At 32.9% G+C, this 17087-nt stretch overlaps 2 protein-coding genes across 2 annotated transcripts; one reads left to right on the top strand and one right to left on the bottom strand.

Moving 5' to 3' along the window:
- Nucleotides 1-3487: 3487 nt before the first annotated feature.
- On the bottom strand, nt 3488-6223 carry LOC148279788 (CCR4-NOT transcription complex subunit 10-like). The gene has a single exon (XM_088229409.1). It carries the CDS (start codon nt 6089-6091, stop codon nt 4376-4378), a length of 1716 nt encoding a protein of 571 aa, XP_088085535.1. The 5' UTR covers nt 6092-6223; the 3' UTR covers nt 3488-4375.
- A 944-nt stretch (nt 6224-7167) lies between these two features.
- Nucleotides 7168-15735, top strand: LOC148279787 (TLC domain-containing protein 3A-like). Its single transcript, XM_088229407.1, has 6 exons — nt 7168-7587; nt 7668-7765; nt 7882-8043; nt 11517-11958; nt 13210-13440; nt 14348-15735. Exons 2-6 carry the CDS (start codon nt 7668-7670, stop codon nt 14564-14566), a joined length of 1152 nt encoding a protein of 383 aa, XP_088085533.1. The 5' UTR covers nt 7168-7587; the 3' UTR covers nt 14567-15735.
- The last annotated feature ends 1352 nt before the right edge of the window (nt 15736-17087 follow it).

The raw sequence follows: 17087 nt of genomic DNA, 5'->3' as shown, positions 1-17087 counted from the left end.
CCGTGTTTAAACCAGCCAATGACAGATCATAAGCCCTGTAAATGCCTAGACTTCCATATTAATTTCTCAATAATGTTTTCCCTCTCTGTTGCAATAAATTTAAATATGAATAACTCCCTAGGGAGGAAATCCAGCAAGTCTGCAAGCATTTGGACATACTCGAACATTGTTGAGAATTTATAGCTTGCCAAAACCAAGGGGTTAAAAGCCTTACCACCATGTTAAATTATTATTAATTGTCACTTTATTCATAAAATAATTGCTGTGAATGAAAAAATACTTTTTTTTATAAAAAGATGAAATTGACTTTATAAGATGAAGTTTGCCAGGCTTATTCAAAGTCGATTTATATCTATATCTTCAATTTTCTCAATACGTGTCCATAACATCTAATTATTGGGGATGGTTGTGATAAATGCAGGCTTACCTCTTATGGTAACACTTTAAAAATAGTAATATTGAAATAGAATGCCGTGGCCTTGCCATAACAAAAGTACAAGTCACTAATAACTTGGTGTTACCAGCACAAAAAAAGTTGTAGTTCCTGTTTCCACCATTTTCTACTCTATAAAGTCTGAAATTTCATCCAAGCTTATTTTTAACTTAAGTTTATTCTTTTATTAAAATAGTTTTAAGCTCTCAATACTTTTCTCAGAACTACGTATATTATTAACTATACTTGTATCATACAATCATATAATATATAAATTATGTTGGATGCATCCAATTCAATACATGATTTTGAGCTTTTAATATAAGGTATGTTTATAAAAATAACAAATAAGAATTTTTGTATGATTTACTAGTTGATTTCTTATTTTACAAGTTAGTTCTTTGTGTAATTTTTTCCATTATACATTTTAATATAACTGTTTACAATTATTGAACAATATTATATTAATAAACAAGTTGGAATATAAAACTATTTTGTTTTTTATATAATAATTTAGGGTATTTTCACAAATCGGGAATAATGTTGAAAATCTGTTCAATATTTGGAGCGGATCTTTACGACTAATAATATAATCTCAGAGTAATGCACTAGAGAAGCCCTTTAGCTCTGACGGCCTGTTGTATTGCTGTATGTAATCTGCAGCTAACTTCCTAGTTAATTATCATAAAATTATTTTTCCCGTATAGGCGACTCTAGCCAGTGGCGTGTTATTACTCCAAGGATACAACTATCAATTCGAAAAGAAAACAAGTTTTCATTCATAATTTTTGCATTTAGAAATGAGCACGTACAAACAGCTCAAAGTTGGCGTTCCGTCACATTGACATTACGCTTTATGCCTGCCGAGTGTGCTTCTAACAAAAATTGCGTACAAGTATGGCACGATAACATAATACATGCCGTTCGTTCTCAGGTAATTCAAAATATGCATATTTTAAATCACTGTAAAAAATTTATCCGACTTTGCATGGAAAATATAATAATGCTTTTACCATCTTATTTGTTTGCTAATTTAAAAATAAGAATAATGAAAAAATATGAAAAGACCCTATTCATAAATGTTTACTTTAAAATTATTATGTAAAAGTTTAATGAAGCAATTAAGTGCTTTATAGCATGAATAATGGTTGGCTCAAGGTGATTCTTCACTTTTATCATTTTTTATTGAAAAATGCCATTTTTACGTTTATTTTCAATGGAAATTTTACAAAACCTGGTTTGCGGAAACTTTACACTATATTGATTGTAATAAATACCATAACAATATAATTTAGGACCTTTTTACAAAATGGTGTACAAAACAAAATATAAAACCAAGTTTAGTAAAATTTCCATTAAAAATAAACATAAAAATTGCATTTTTCAATAAAAAATTATAAATGCGCCATCTATGAATAATTTGTTTCATATTTTCGTTTGGAATCACCTTAACTTGTTTTATTTTTGAGAATCCATTTTTTTCTTTAGCACACATATCATCATCTTAGTGGTAAAGCCAAAATGAAAAATACCTAACATCTCTTTTCCAATTAAAGTGATCTTAAAGTGACAATAGGAGATTTAATTCAATATGTCGATTATGGCCTAACACTAATTGTCATAACTTTAAAAATTTGAAATATGTATCTATTGTCAGCATTCGATTCAAGCAAAGGAAAACTTGTTGAATTCCGGCGCAGAATAATAGGTTTGAGATCGTGTTTTTACCGTATTGCCTTTACACTTGGGAATCATTGACAGTTCCACTCAGTCCTGACATCGGCTGAAATTACACTTTTTTCATTTATCTTACCCTTAACTTCAAAATCAGATAGTTTATGTAGTGAGCTAAAGATGCATTTGAATACAAGAATAAGTACAAAATTGTGAACCGCCTTTTAGGTGATTTTTCAGAAAAATGTCGCTACAAAAAATAGCTAATTATTATTATTGCTTGACAGTACGCTCTAGAATATCTCAATTTTTCACACAAACAGCATTATTATTGTCTAGGCAGTGAAGAGACCTAATTGAAAATACCAATTATCTTTTTCTTAGCATTTCATTTTGAGATTCGTAGTTCATCGCAATATTTCCTAAATATATCATTAACCTATTTTAATAAATATTGGTATTATGATGGAAAGATATAAACAGTTTGATAAAAAAAATATACAGAATTAGTGTATATTTGAAAAAAAAAATTATACCTTAATAAGTCGGGTTGTGGTCCCGTGGCTAGCGTTGCAGACTCACAGATCAGAGGTTCGAGGTTTGAACCCCACTCTACCCTAACTTGATTTCCATTTTCTAATAGTTAGTTATTTACGACTCGTTGAAAATGGCCACCAAAATTGAAATATTTGGGCAAATTATAAGAGCGCTAATATTTATTTTAATAAAAAAAATATTTTTAAATTTTGTCACCATAGGATATAATGAACTTATGCTAGTGTTTTTTCAATGCTAAAACATTTTTGAAAAACCTTTTTCGAGCATGACCTTCAGTTCCATCTAATTTATGGTTGCAAAATGTCATCCTTTTATAGTCCTCACCATCTTTGGGAACAAGAAAAAGCCATGAGAGGCCAAGTACGGTGAATACGGTGGCTAGGCATAAACACGGTCTGGTTTTTTATCAAGCCAAGACGCATGAGCAGACGTCTATCATTCTCGTTCTGAAATAATCTTGAAAATTCGCCAATCACACCAAAGTGCGTCAAACTAGTTTATTTGTCAAAAACCAACTATGCGTCTGTAATGGCCAAAAATTGGCAGATGAATTATAAACCAATGTACCAATCTAGGAAAAAAAAGAGGCTCTTACAATTACGTATTTAAATTTGGAATTTAAATATTCCGTGTAGGTATTTTTTTATCAAACCTTTCATTATCTAGTAAACTTAAATATCTTCTTCCTCAAAACTATGATATTGTTACGATTGTTACCCGGTTCTTGTTACCACAGAGATGATGTTTTTCTTATAAATAATGTTTTGCTTTGTTTATTTGTTAAATCATTTTTGAAAAGATAAATTATTTAAAAAAAGATTAATTTGTGATCCCTTTTAATTGAAAATGCACAGAAAATTCCAAGAAATATTTTATATTTTGAATTTATCAATATAAATGAGGCCGATAATCGGGGCCGTAAAATTAAAAGGGGAAAATGAAATTCAATTAGAAAAATATTGTTCTCAACATATAAGATTATTACAACTCTGGTATTATGCTTTTCAATATTTTTTTCTTGGTTTTAATAAAACATTTTTGATAAAATTCTTTAGTTATTGCAATCTAAATTACAAAAGAAGAGTGCGTTTTTTTTTCAAAATAAAATACAACTAATACATTTCAACATACTTTTGAGTACGTCCAAATGTTTATAGACAAGTACTGGGTCCAAGTCTAGTTATACTTCTACAAAGATAGAGAACTTGTTTAAAAAGGTAATATTGAAGTCCTGTTGATAAAAACAACTGATCTTGATGAAAAAAGTTAAAAATAACTGCAGGTGAAATAATATGAAAAAATATCACCTAAATCAATTGATGTTTTACTCTTACTCAGTGAAAATCAACAGATGGAAAAATTAAAGAAATACAGATGCTCAAATATAGGTCGAATGGTGATTGTTGCACGGTGATCACTTAAACAAGTTATCACAAAAAGACTACACTAAAGACTAAAATGATTTACTAATTCAGTGAAAATGGCTGCAAAACTGAAATATTTTTGTAAATTTTAAGAACACAAACATTTATTTTCATCAAAAAAATATATTGTAAAGTTTCATTAATTAGACTTTCATATTCCTTTCTCAAAAAAGTTCTTCACATCTGTTAAAACATACCTAACCCATTTCATATTCATAAATGTTTCATTTTCAAAATTTACATACAGTTTATGAATATTAAATTTTCTAGAGTGATCAGCAAACTATCACGCTTGATACGGTACTTGAGTAAACTTTCGAAGCAGTCCGCGACAGTTATCCATATTACCCTGGGATAACTCCACATACAGCTGCAGTGGGAGGGCTCTCGGGGAGTTTATCTGCGAGAGAATATTCTTGGCAGTGACGAGATCTCCCCTGACCGCGTGGCACACGGCTCCATTCAGCCACACCGCCACCCCGAGAGTGTCCTGAGCCCCGGAATTTATTTCAGTCGCAATGTCGTGCATAACCGCCGGGTTCAAGTGGTCGATCGCTTCCGAAATCCGGTCCAGCCCGATCAAAGCCTCGGCAGAGTAAAGGTGTGCGAGGGCTCGCTGCGTCGGACTCCCCGGGCGCGACAGAAGAGAGGAGCAGTGAAACAAAGCGGATGTGGGATCGCTTAACCTCAAACACACAAAACTATACAATAATAAAACAGAATTCCTCAGGTTGCAGTACTGTTTGAAGCTCATCGGGGAGCTCGGGGCAACTTGGAATACGAATCGATCGTAGTCTACCGGTTGGTCCAACATCGGGAGTAATGTTACAGCATTCATAAGACAGAGGGCGGCAAATTCGAGAGAGAGAGTCGGGATGGCGTAGGATTCGCTGGATATGGCGTACTTGTCCTTGTGCAGAGTCCCTGCTACAAGTTTGGCATGAGGGCCCGAGCTAATCTTGCGCACAACAATCTCTTGGCGGTTCACCCTCGTGTAGGAGATGACGCAGCACTCCGCTAACCGAAGCCAGATTCTCGGATTGTTCGGGAAGTGTCTTGCGGCTTCTACTAAGCAATCGAAAGCGTCTTCGGTTCGGTTAGCTCTTAGTAAAGCCACTCCGAGATTTAACACGTAAATCGGTCTTTCTTTAGATGTAGTCAACTTGGACGCTTTGTCTCCTTCTAAAGTTTTGGTGTGTTCTTTCAATGCCTCCTGCATGCATTTGATAGAGAAGTTGTTTTTCTTCATGGCGGAGTACAAGATCCCGAGGTTGTTATTGATAGGCGCCCAGATTTCGTCAGCATCCGGATTCTTCAGTTGCGGGTCGGGTATCTGTCGGGATCGGCTCAGGGTGGCCAATGCGCCCTGGACGTCTCCGTTGATGTACTGCTGATGAGCCCGTAAGAACAGCCATTCCAAAGACTGAATATTTGTAGCGGGTAGTAATTGTTTCTTGCTCATGAGACTCGATCGCAGTTTCAGCTGTTCGTACATATCGGAGAAGTCAGGCGATTGGTGGAATAGCTGTATGCATTGGTCGCCGAAGAAGTTCACCTTTTCTGGCAAACGGCGACACAAACTCACTTCCATAAGCAGCAGGATTATCCCGCAAGTCAAGTTGGTATCCGCTATTTGCTCTCTTAGGGTGAATAACTTCTCTAGGATGGTGTAAGCTTGAGCGTAATGTCGGGTGTGATACAGCAGTACCGCGTAACTGTAGAACATCGACGCATCTGTCGGAGATTTAATCTCGTTGATATTTACTGAAGGCCAAATTTGACCCGTAAGTTGCATTATTTGTTTGCGGAACGAATCCACGTTCTTCATATGGCTCAAATAAAACTCCGCGACGCCTTTGTTGAATATAACACGCTTGTTTTGCTTAAGATTTGCCGATAACTCGTTTAAATGTTTGAGACACTCTTCGTATTTACCAGCTTTAAATTCCTTCAATGCTATGACACTCGGATCATAACTGTTTGTCGTAATTGAATCAGACATTGTTCTGACTTTTTGCACATAAAATAACGATGAATTTTATTGATAATTTCAAATTAGGTGCGATAGAATTTACCAAACCAAACGTCAACCTATAAATTGTTTTTCTATACTTTCTATATGTCATCTCGCACCAATGACAGATTTAAGATTTTGTGGGAGCTGTTCATAAACATCATTTAACGATCGTTGAAATTAATTTTTCTGCGTTTGTTTAGGAGGCAAAAAATCAAGGGTAGGGGAACCCGGGGCGGAACGCGGCAGTTAAGCTTCAATTGCAATTTGTGAGAGTTTGAAATTAACAACATCATTATTTGTCTATTTCTACGTTTATTTACTTATTTATTTACAAAAAACAAGTGTTAACATACCTAAATACATAATTACTGTAAAAAAATAGTGTCTAAAAAAGTGGAAATTTCCCATTCTGCCCCACCCCCCGGGGCACAATAGGAAATGAACCCTGGACACAAAAGGGTACTCGTCCCAATTATACAATCCAACATGATAATATTTTTTGCATGTTTTATTGTAGAATCGTAGATTAATAGGGGAGTGTGGAGAAAGTATGAACATTGAAATGTGGGATTGTTTGAAAAAAAGTATGCGTGAATCAGCAACGGAAGTATGCGGTGTTGCAAAACAAGGAAGAAAGAAAGGTGGTGCATGGTGGGATGATGAAATAAAAAAGCTCGTTCAAGAAAAGAAGAAAGCATGGTTAAACTTGTTAACAGTCAGTCAAACAGATACCAGTAAGTATGCCGCATTACAAAGTGTAATTGAACGGAAGAAGAGAGTAAAACAAGGTGTGTGTGAAAGAAAAAAAATACTGAAAGAAAGTGAGGGAATAAACATGACAAAAATTACAAGAAAATATTAAAATATTCTGGAATGCAGTTAAAAATTCCCAAAAAGGTAAGGATAGCGGATGTATGACAACAGTAATAGGAAACGATGGAAAAATGGTGACGAATGATAGTGAATGGAATGAATATTTTGTGGAGGTGTACGAAACGCACACAGGAAATATAGCCAGCGTACCACCTTCTCAAGTAAACATAAATGCAGATATAATCTGTGGATGACGATGCGAAAGAGATAAGTATGGAAGAAATTAAAAATGCTGCTAAGAATATGAAGAATGGGAAAGAAAGGAAATGTTTAAATGAAAAAATCCACAGGACTCCGTATTTGAAAAAATAATCATAGTAAAATCACCGGACACTTTTTTGAAAAAAATAGCTCATAATATTGCCAGTTAATTTGTACTTATTCTTCATGTGACGTTTGTAAACCTCTAGTAACATTAAATATGGCCGGCCAATTTCTTGACAAGTGACAACCATTGCGTCAGGTTCTGTCGAGACTTTTCTTATAAATATAAGAAAACTGAGGAAATGTCAAAATAAAGCGCTTCCGTCGTGTACAATAAACTTTTATACTCTTCAAAATAAACACCTGAAATTGTTGCGCGTGTGCTTCCTTCGCGATAATCAACCGTGAGTTTTGCGAAATAAGTGTCAAAACATGTGAAAACCCCTCTGTATTTTTGATGATAAATTCTATTTTACTATTTTAGATGAAGCAAAAAGGACTGTTTTCTTCATTATGTCTATATACCGTTGGATCTTTGGCTCTGGCGACAGGATCCGTTCTCGTATTAGGTCCCGAAGACAAGTAAGATCACATAATGTAACTGGCATATTGAACTGATTTGAATTTCGAATATATCATACATTTTCATAGGTTAATTTTGTGACTCACTTTATCAGTCGACTTTCTTTTGTTTTCAGGATTTCTATCGCCAGAGGGATGTTTATTTTAGTGCTAGGATTTGTATTTTTCCTTTCTCTGTTTGATTTTTTAAACCATGTGGCGCTCAAAACGAATTCTGGTCTCAAAATTCGGAAAAAATACCAGCTAACGATGTCAGATGTTCTGGATATTAGCAACAAGTGAGTTAAACCTTTCAGTCATAGAACTAAGAAAAGTCCAGAAACAGAAGGCAACTAAACTACTCAAAAATCAGTAGGTTTACGTTTTGACCCATTAGTTTCTTTGTAGACGTCGCTCAGTACGCAACTCCTGATTTGAATTCAACTATGCCGTGTTGTGTCCTTTTAAAGTGTAGAAATACTGCTAGGATCTTAAATGAACAGGATGCAATCACATTTCATGTGTAATTAGCAAATAAATGTGTATGTAACAAATGCATTATTTAAAAATTGAATTATTTTTCCATCTGTTAGATCGCCGAAGAAATAAAATGAACATTTCGTTAGTGTTGTCAGGGTAGTAAATTTTTTTACCCTACTTTGCTCATCTAATGAGAGAACTAATGAAAATTGGATCTCGGATTAAACAACTTGACCGACATTATCTTTAAAACATCAAATATTATTTAACATGATATAAAAATATCCCTTTTATGTAAAATAAAATTGTTTTTTATTTTAAGTTCAAAGTTAATTAATTCAATTACTTTTATTAAATGACCCTTTACTCATCTACTCTGTTGTGTCAATCAATGTTTCCGCGTGCACAATGAAATTTTAGAGAAATTAACAGATTGCTTTTTTTTACCTTACATTTGTGTTATGATTATTTTTTTCCCATCAAACAACATTACGCGGCGACATCACGAAAGCGCGCGGCGAAAGTAGGGCATAGTGCTTAATTCTATGCTTTCAGTATTACAGTTTCAATGCCAAAATCTATCATAACTTTTTTTTTGACTTCTCTGGTTTGGACATGTTGAGAGAATGGAGCAAAAAAATTCACAGTGCAAATGTTGAAAATGCGGGCGAACAAACTAAATTTTTACCAGTGTCCAGGCGGATGAAGAATACAGTTTTGTGTTTTAAATAGAACCAGAACCCTGGGGGAGTGTTTTTGACTCGGTCAGGCAAAAATCCTGAATAAGGAAATTTCGAAGGATAAGTCTGCCTCGTTGTACAGTGGTTGACGTGTTCGCTTACCACTTTCGCAATCTTGAGTTCGTTTCCTGGCAGGCTGGACTTGATTGATTTCAAAGGTTTTTTGAACTGCAATATTTCAATGTTCCTGGACTGGCACCTGAAGCGTAAGACTGATCCCCTTACCTTCATGTAACAGATAATCGAACTACGCTACATTTGGTTTACCAATGCAGTGCCTTATGCACCACCGGGTGCGGAAAAAGAATGATCATGATGAAATTTTTACATTGTACCTTGGAGCCTTCTTTTTGCCATTTTGAAGTACAAATGCGGAAGTTATTGCAATAAGTTATTTTATACGTTAATAAAACATCTAAGTCCACTTTCGTTAAAAAAAAATTTTTTTTGCTTTTTTTTAATGCGAAAAACATCAGTAGTTCCAGATAAGCTATTTCAATAAGCACTATTATTATCAAAATAATAATTATTTCACATTGAAAGTTCTTTATAGATTGCAATTATCTCATTTGGTTCAAAAGTTATGATGTTTGACAAATCGCACAATCACAAAAACTCCTATGGTTTATCCTTTAATGTACAGTTTATAATATGTAATTTAAAAATATTTTTTTCGTAGGTATTTGATTCTGAAAATCGCTTTGTTTGAGTAAAATAAAATAAAGAAATGATCTTTTGTTAAATAACTACTACTATAAAATAATTACATTTGGTATATACCTTATTATAAAAAAAGGGAATTCAGCAAAAAAACACAAAATTTTAATTTTCAATGTTTTTTTTACTACGCCCCTTAAAATACTCGCCATTTGCGATGATACATTGATGCCAACGCTTAATCTAATTGTCCATGCACTTTTCATAGGCCTGCAAAGGTATGGCCTTTAGCTCTCGTCTTTAGTCTCAAAGCGCGTTCCTCTTAAAGCAATTTTAGTTTTGGGAAAAGAAAAAAGTCAGAGGGGGCCTGGTCCGGAAAATACAGTGCTTGGCTGATGAGATTAGTCTAATTTTTGGCCATAAACTCTGAAACAACCCCCGCTGTATGAGACGGCGTTTAATCGTGGTGCAAAATCCACGAACTATCCTTCCACATTCCTTCAGTGTTTTTGGGACGAGGGGGGCAGCGACGCGTTTCATACCCAAAACATCTCAATGATGATATGCTCAGTTACACAGCAAGCTCTCGGATTGGTACACATCGATTTTTCAACACGATTTGCTTTGCCTATTTGATGTTTTCTTGGGTACTTGACTTTGCTGGATGTCCAGTATGTTTATCATCATCTAAGCATTCACGAACGTCTTTAAACCGCTTATACCATTCGTATGCCTGTGTTTTCGACGTGCACAAATCTTCGCAGGCTTTATTTAACATTTTTGCAAATTGCAATACGACACAATCAAGACATTGGTGCATGTAAGCCATAGTTTTTGCTTTGATTGAGGAACAGCACATCATTATTTTGCAACATTGTATGCCATTCGTTCCAGTAACGATGATACATCAATCAGGCCATTTAGTAAACTAAACATTGACTCGATATCTCCATAAGTTTAGCCTCTTCTAAAGATAAACCTGCAAATATAGTTAGTCATTTACATATGCATGAATAGTGAGTCACTTGTTTGTTTTTTTATTGTCTGATAAACTTACATGTATTAAATGATAAACATTTATATTTATAGTGAACGAAAATTTATATCCATTTGTAATAATATCAAGGAGGGTCCAATATTGCCCCAATAAATGATAAGCCGATTCTTTGATAAAAATTGAACCTGATATTTTATTTGTTTATTTACTCATGCCTGTAATTTTACTAATGTTATTTAAATTCAATATTTATGTTTTTTTCTATAAAATAACTCCATGTGTTGTGTACCTATAAACAAAGAATACATTATCTAGTAATTGTTGAAGATTCATTGTCTAAGAATTGTTGAAAATCCGAATGAATACTAATCAGATTATTTGTTTGATTATCCGCATTATATAGAAACCATTGCCGCTTTATATGGAAACTGCGTTATATAGAAACCACGTTAAGTGAATTTCAGTAATAATTTAATTGTGCTTAAAAATTATTTCAGACAGAAAACAAGTAGGAACTAAATTGGACTAACACCAAGCACCTGTGCTGTTTAACTTGGCCTCAATTTTGTAATTTTTAATTATTTTTTTTTCTATTATTTATTATTTATTAATTATTTTCAAGGTCAAAATATTTTTATGAATTTCATTATAAAAGCAAGCTTTTTCTCAACCCTGGGTGTTTTGTGCTATAATTGGGCCTCCTGGTCTGTTGTGGTGTAAAAAAAAAAAGAAAAATGTTTATACAGTCTCCCATTAATGAGTCTTTAGAAATATTGGAATGAAGCTTCAAGATGTGGAATTCAGGTTAACCAAATAGTTGGACCAGTAATCTTTAAATAATTTACTGATTCACTATTTTAGAGGCATGTAAAAATTAATTGTGAATATTTTTCTCTAGGGTTGTCTCCGCTGTCCAAGCGGCGCTATCGTGCGCGGCCGGCACCATAGTGTGCATGTGGTCCTGCACCAGAAGCTTCCTTCACTCCAACCACTTTATGTCGGAGGCGTACGCGTGGTTTGGCGCGGCCTACTTCTTCTACGACATCTGGTCCATGTACAAGGTCCACATCAGCATCGGCATCCCGACCGTCCATTCTTCCGAGAAGACTTTAAAGAAGATATCCGCCAATCGAAAAAATAACCAAGTAAATGACTGCGCTACGGTTCACCCCACCGGGGAGGGAAAGAATTGCGTTTTTGTAAATGAAAATGGAAGCCAGGAACTCAAACAGAAGGATGACTTCAAAGTCGTCCAATCATTTTTCTCGTACTGTAAAGACCAACCGATTATCATAATGCATCATTTGTTTATCGGTGGATTTGGTTTCCTTGTCATTGTCGTGAGTATTTTATTTATTTATTGAATATTCATACTGTTATTGCCAACATTTGACACGGAGATGTTACACCCCTAGAATAGTAAGTAGACAGATAAGTCTCCGTGACAAACGAACCATTGGCGATAATACAAGCTTTTAATCTATGACAACCATGTAAACTATCATTGCTGGAAGCCTTTTTTTATTGACATTGTTTTCGTTGACGAGTCTTCGGAATTATTTCACCTGCATTGAAGGAAACGTCTGTAAAAATCTTTCAATTTTATTTCTCATTTTTTAAATTTGTAGCAATGTTTCTTTTTGCCTTCATGATAATTTCCTGTTTGTATTAGAAATGCACCGATGACTATATCAATTATAAACAACATTCAAGTTTGTCAGTGAAAACTCTTAGTGGAAGTGTGTTCTAATTTATAATATAAATAAAAGTCCAGTAATAATAAAATACGTTTATTTCTATTTTTATATATCTTTAGCTTTTTAATTTTTTTTTTTTCTATTGAATATGTTCTGTAACTTGAATTATAAAAATAAAACTTTTATTTTATTTGTTGGTTGGAAGAAATTGGCATTCGGCAATAAGCCGGTGCACCAATGTACAAATAACATTATGTACAAAAAGTTAAATAAATAAATAATAATCTGGAATTAGCAGTGAGCGGTTATTCCTAATTTGTATCTCTCATTTTCTATTTCTATAAGAAAATATTTATTATAAAATAGTATAACTAAATATCTTCTTTGCATAAAATCTCAAAATAAATTTGATCTGCCCACCGGTTTCAGAACTAACTGTTCCTTTGTCAAGGCTTATAAATAAACTAACGCTAAATATATTTACTCTTACCAAATAACAAATTGATACTAACGCATGATGTTCATCGCAAAGTTCAAATATTAATTTTATTCAACAATATTTTGAGTATGTTCAAATGTTTGCCGACTGGCTGGATTTCCTCCCTAGGGAGTAAAAAGTCAACAGATGGAAGAGCTGAGGAAATGTGGATGTTCAAACATAGGCAGAATGGTTAATGTTACACAGTGTAAAGTGGCTTCTTAAACCAGCCAATGAATGCCTAGACTTCCACATTCCCTTCTCAAAAATGTTTTCCCTCTCTGTTGCAACAAATTTAGATTAATTTTTTTGATCTTTATTGCTTTAGCGCAATCCAGTTTTAGAACATTTTAAAAATTCCTAAATATATTATAATTAATTCATTTATAATGTTGTTTATAAATTTCGATTTTTAGTACTTGCGCGGGGGTCTCGGCGACTGCGTTTTTGGTGCCGTGTACCTCATGGAGCTGTCCACTCCCTTCGTGTCCCTGCGCTCCATCCTCAGCAGGATGAAGCTGAAAGCGTCCCAGCTGTATGTGGTGAACGGTATCGCCATGCTGGTCTCCTTCTTCATCTGCCGGATCATGCTCATTCCCTATCTTTGCCACATGTACAGTCAGACTATTGGACTTCCCTACTGGGAGGTAAGACTAAGTTTATTGTCTTTTGAATAAATATTACCTTGTGACATTAGTGAGGTCTCTGCAAGCTGTTCGCGCAGGGTATTTTTTAAAATAAAACCCTTGAGACTTTAGTGTGGATGTTTTTTTAATAGGTTAAAATTTTGTGTGATGAAAATGTTTTTTTAAAAATATAAACTAACACTACATAATTGAAATTAAAACTGAATTAACTACATTATTAATGTCGTAATGAAACTTTCTCTTTCATACATTTTTTTTCTCTGTTTTTGATGTGTATTATTATCTTTCTCTGAAATTAATGTATCAAATATTTGTGTGTACCAGATATTATGTTATTATCTTATATATACTCACTGTAAACAAATTTTTATTATTTGTTTTTAACAATAATTTGTTAATACCATTTTTTTATATGTATAAGTATATGGAAATGTATATATTTTTTTATTGAAATTCTTTACAAGTTATTTACAATTTACTTTTTAATTTAATTACTTTTCTTATATCCATATTTTTTTTTTCTTTTTTACTATGTAAAGTTTCACTTTTTATTTTGTATAGTAGTATGCTTTTAATTTTTACTTACTATGTTTATACTTACCTGTATATTTTTTGTAAATACCCCTTGGGCGTATTGTAAAATTAAATAAATAAATAAAAATAAAATAATTAATAAGTTGAAATTTTATAGCAATACTCTAGAAGCTTAATATATAGGTACATGTATTTGTATTAGATTTTCACCTTGTGGGCATTTTTTGACTAGTTAGAAATAAATGTGCTTAAAACTTGGAATAAAATTGTGGCAGAGCGAAGTTCGAACCTCAAACCTCTTGATTCGTGAGTCCGTAACACCACCACAAGACCATAACCAGTTCTACTAGTATTAATAATGTTATGTTTCCAGGCTGTTAGAGGCCTACCAACCGGCTGCAAGATTTCCATCTCCATCCTTCTCTTCCCGCAACTCTACTGGTTCTACCTGATGATGAGGGGCGCCACCAAAGTCTTCTTCACGTCTGCTCCGAAAGCTCCGGCAGAAGTCTCTGACCAAATCAGTACAGATGGAACAACCAGCTCCACCAAGAACCGAGTGTCTACCAATGGATCTTCCTCGACCAGTTGATTAAGAAAGCAAGGTCGTAACATAAAAAAAAACAAAAGATAAACAAAAAATAAAAGATAAGTCATGTTTATAGAAAACATATTTTTTGTACTGACAATTGAATTATAATGGAGTCGCATAAACTTAATTAACAAGTTGTGATTATTTAAAATAATTCACATATTTTTGTTCAAATTTTAAACAAAAAATGAACCAAAAACATAATTTAATTTTTACTATCAAGGTCAGCACTTCATAACTAAACAAGGTTACGATTCTTATCATTTATTAAAAATAATCATTTTTAAACAGAGTTTTCTTAACTTTGCCAACATGATAAATAGGAAAATAAGAATGTTTTTTTAAATTTTATTTAAAATCATTTTAATTACTGTACATTAAATTTTTTTGTTTTAATATTGTGTAATTGCTGATCAGTTTTTGAAAACAAATGTTGCCTGTTTGAAATTCAACGGCTAAATGTATATTCTCAAAACTATTGGAAATCACTCACAATGTTCATAAACCACAATATAAATATTTTTTCATAAATAGTTAGTTATAACTTAATGCTTGCTGAAATTTAAAAAATGATTTTTGAGTGTATGCGACTTACTTATAATTTTTAGATAGTTTAAAGTGTTATCAAGTGTACAGTAGAGAGATATATTTATTTCCAATGTTGATTTTCTTAATCTTAGAAACTAGTCTGGAAGAGGGGAAGAGTAAGATTGGGTTAGTTAATTTAATTTATTTTTGTTTGTGTGGAAGTCTCTAGAATTTGAGGCACATATCTACCTGAATTCTGTTTGATGCTGCTAACTTTTCATTTAATAAATATATTTGTCTTTCCAGTAGAAAACATTATGTCATAGTGGAGTGTTATCACTATTATTACTATTATTATCACTATTATTATCAAGTCTACAACGTTTTGCACGGGTTGGTTATTTGAAAATTCGCACAGTTTAGTGAATGACACATGCAAATTACCGCATCAAGATATTCACTAAATACCGATTTTTTGTGTGAACATGTTGGAAATTACGAAGCATGGCGCACTTTTGCCAAAAAAAAGCACAAGTCAAAACTCGCAAGCGTGTTTAGCGGAAACCCAACTATTCCTTGAAGAGCATTAAGTTGTTTAAAACATTAATCCGTGTAAAACAATTACAGAATGGCACAAAAAAGTATGAGGTTGCGGAATATTAAAACAGTAATACAATTAGGAAAGATTTCCGCCCGTGAAAACGGAATATATCGCACATTTGATAAAATAGTCTCAACTAATTTTTAGTTACAGAAAGAATTATAAAAAATACTTTCATGTGCTATAGCATTGACCAAATTCTAGCTTTACAATTTACTTGATGGCTGTATGACACTTACAGTAACATTTACTTGAACACCACCATTCTCAAACAGTGTTATATTTTGACTATTTTCTATATGACAGTCAAGATTTTCATTAAAAAATGTTATATATAGCATTTTTTAAGAAAAGAAAAAACTCAATGAAAAGAACTTCTGAAATTCTGCTTTATTGAGTAATAACTATTTTATCAAATGTGCGACCTATCGCACCTAAGCGGGCGTGGTTTAAATATAAAGTTTGCTCATTTGAATACAGTCTTAGTCATTAGTAAACCATGAAGTCAGTGCTTAATACCAACGCTAAGAAAAATTACCCATTTCTTATTCTGCGCAAATTGTGGCAGTATACAAACCTTATTTGGTGCTTTAGAGTAATTCCACAGATCACTACCGATGCCCGTGTATATTTTTCAAACAATTCCGTTATTGTAATAGATATTTAAAAAGTATTTTTTACATTTTCTAACATAGTTATATTATTTTTAGACAGTTATTTTTGTGTAAATAATGTGCGTTTCTCGGTGATACTTTGAGAGTTCTTTTTATCGATTTCAAAGATAATTATTTAAAAATAATTATCCAACTAATACAGTGGTAACACGCATTCGTTTTGTGTGGTAATAATGAATGCTTTCATGTAACTAAATATTTATACGACCTATATAACATTATATAGCTGAGCCAAATATAATATATAAGTTAACATGATCCCAGTAACTCCCTACGTCTATAAAAAGACATTGTTCATAAGTGTAATAAATGTGTTTTGTAATATTTTTCACTGTACGTAATAATAGAAATAGGTGTTAGAGATTTAAATTGTTAAATATTTATTTTTTACGGATAAAAGTATCCATTTTGTGGGTTTTTTCAAGAAACGAATGATAAAACTAATCTTATACTTTGAAGACTTATTAATAACTATTGTGAATGTAGCAAGCAACCTTACCTTACTGTGGAATATAACGATAATATTAAAAACATGTAAATACATTGTTAAACTTCTAGAATATTTGAAATTTAGTTGTAAAATAGAAACAAATGTGTATTTTGTAACCAATATTTTATCTCTTTTGCGTGTGTCAAATTGTCTTTTTATATACTTAATTGTGGGTTTGATGGAATCTTAGTCACAAAAGCACCCAACATCAATTTTGTTTTGTCATTT

This window comes from Micrasema longulum, unplaced genomic scaffold (assembly GCF_059751315.1).
Source record: "Micrasema longulum isolate JH-2025_06_02 unplaced genomic scaffold, ASM5975131v1 h1tg000664l, whole genome shotgun sequence".
Classification (NCBI taxonomy): Eukaryota; Metazoa; Arthropoda; class Insecta; order Trichoptera; family Brachycentridae; genus Micrasema; species Micrasema longulum.
This window is presented reverse-complemented; position numbering and strand designations above follow the sequence as displayed.

Coding starts and splice junctions, on each gene's coding strand:
- LOC148279787 (XM_088229407.1), top strand. CDS start 7,668: ATGAAGCAAAAAGGACTGTTTTCTTCATTATGTCTATATACCGTTGGA. Junction 7,766..7,881: donor GTATTAGGTCCCGAAGACAA/GTAAGATCACAT, acceptor TTTTGTTTTCAG/GATTTCTATCGCCAGAGGGA. Junction 8,044..11,516: donor GTTCTGGATATTAGCAACAA/GTGAGTTAAACC, acceptor ATTTTTCTCTAG/GGTTGTCTCCGCTGTCCAAG.
- LOC148279788 (XM_088229409.1), bottom strand. CDS start 6,091: ATGTCTGATTCAATTACGACAAACAGTTATGATCCGAGTGTCATAGCA.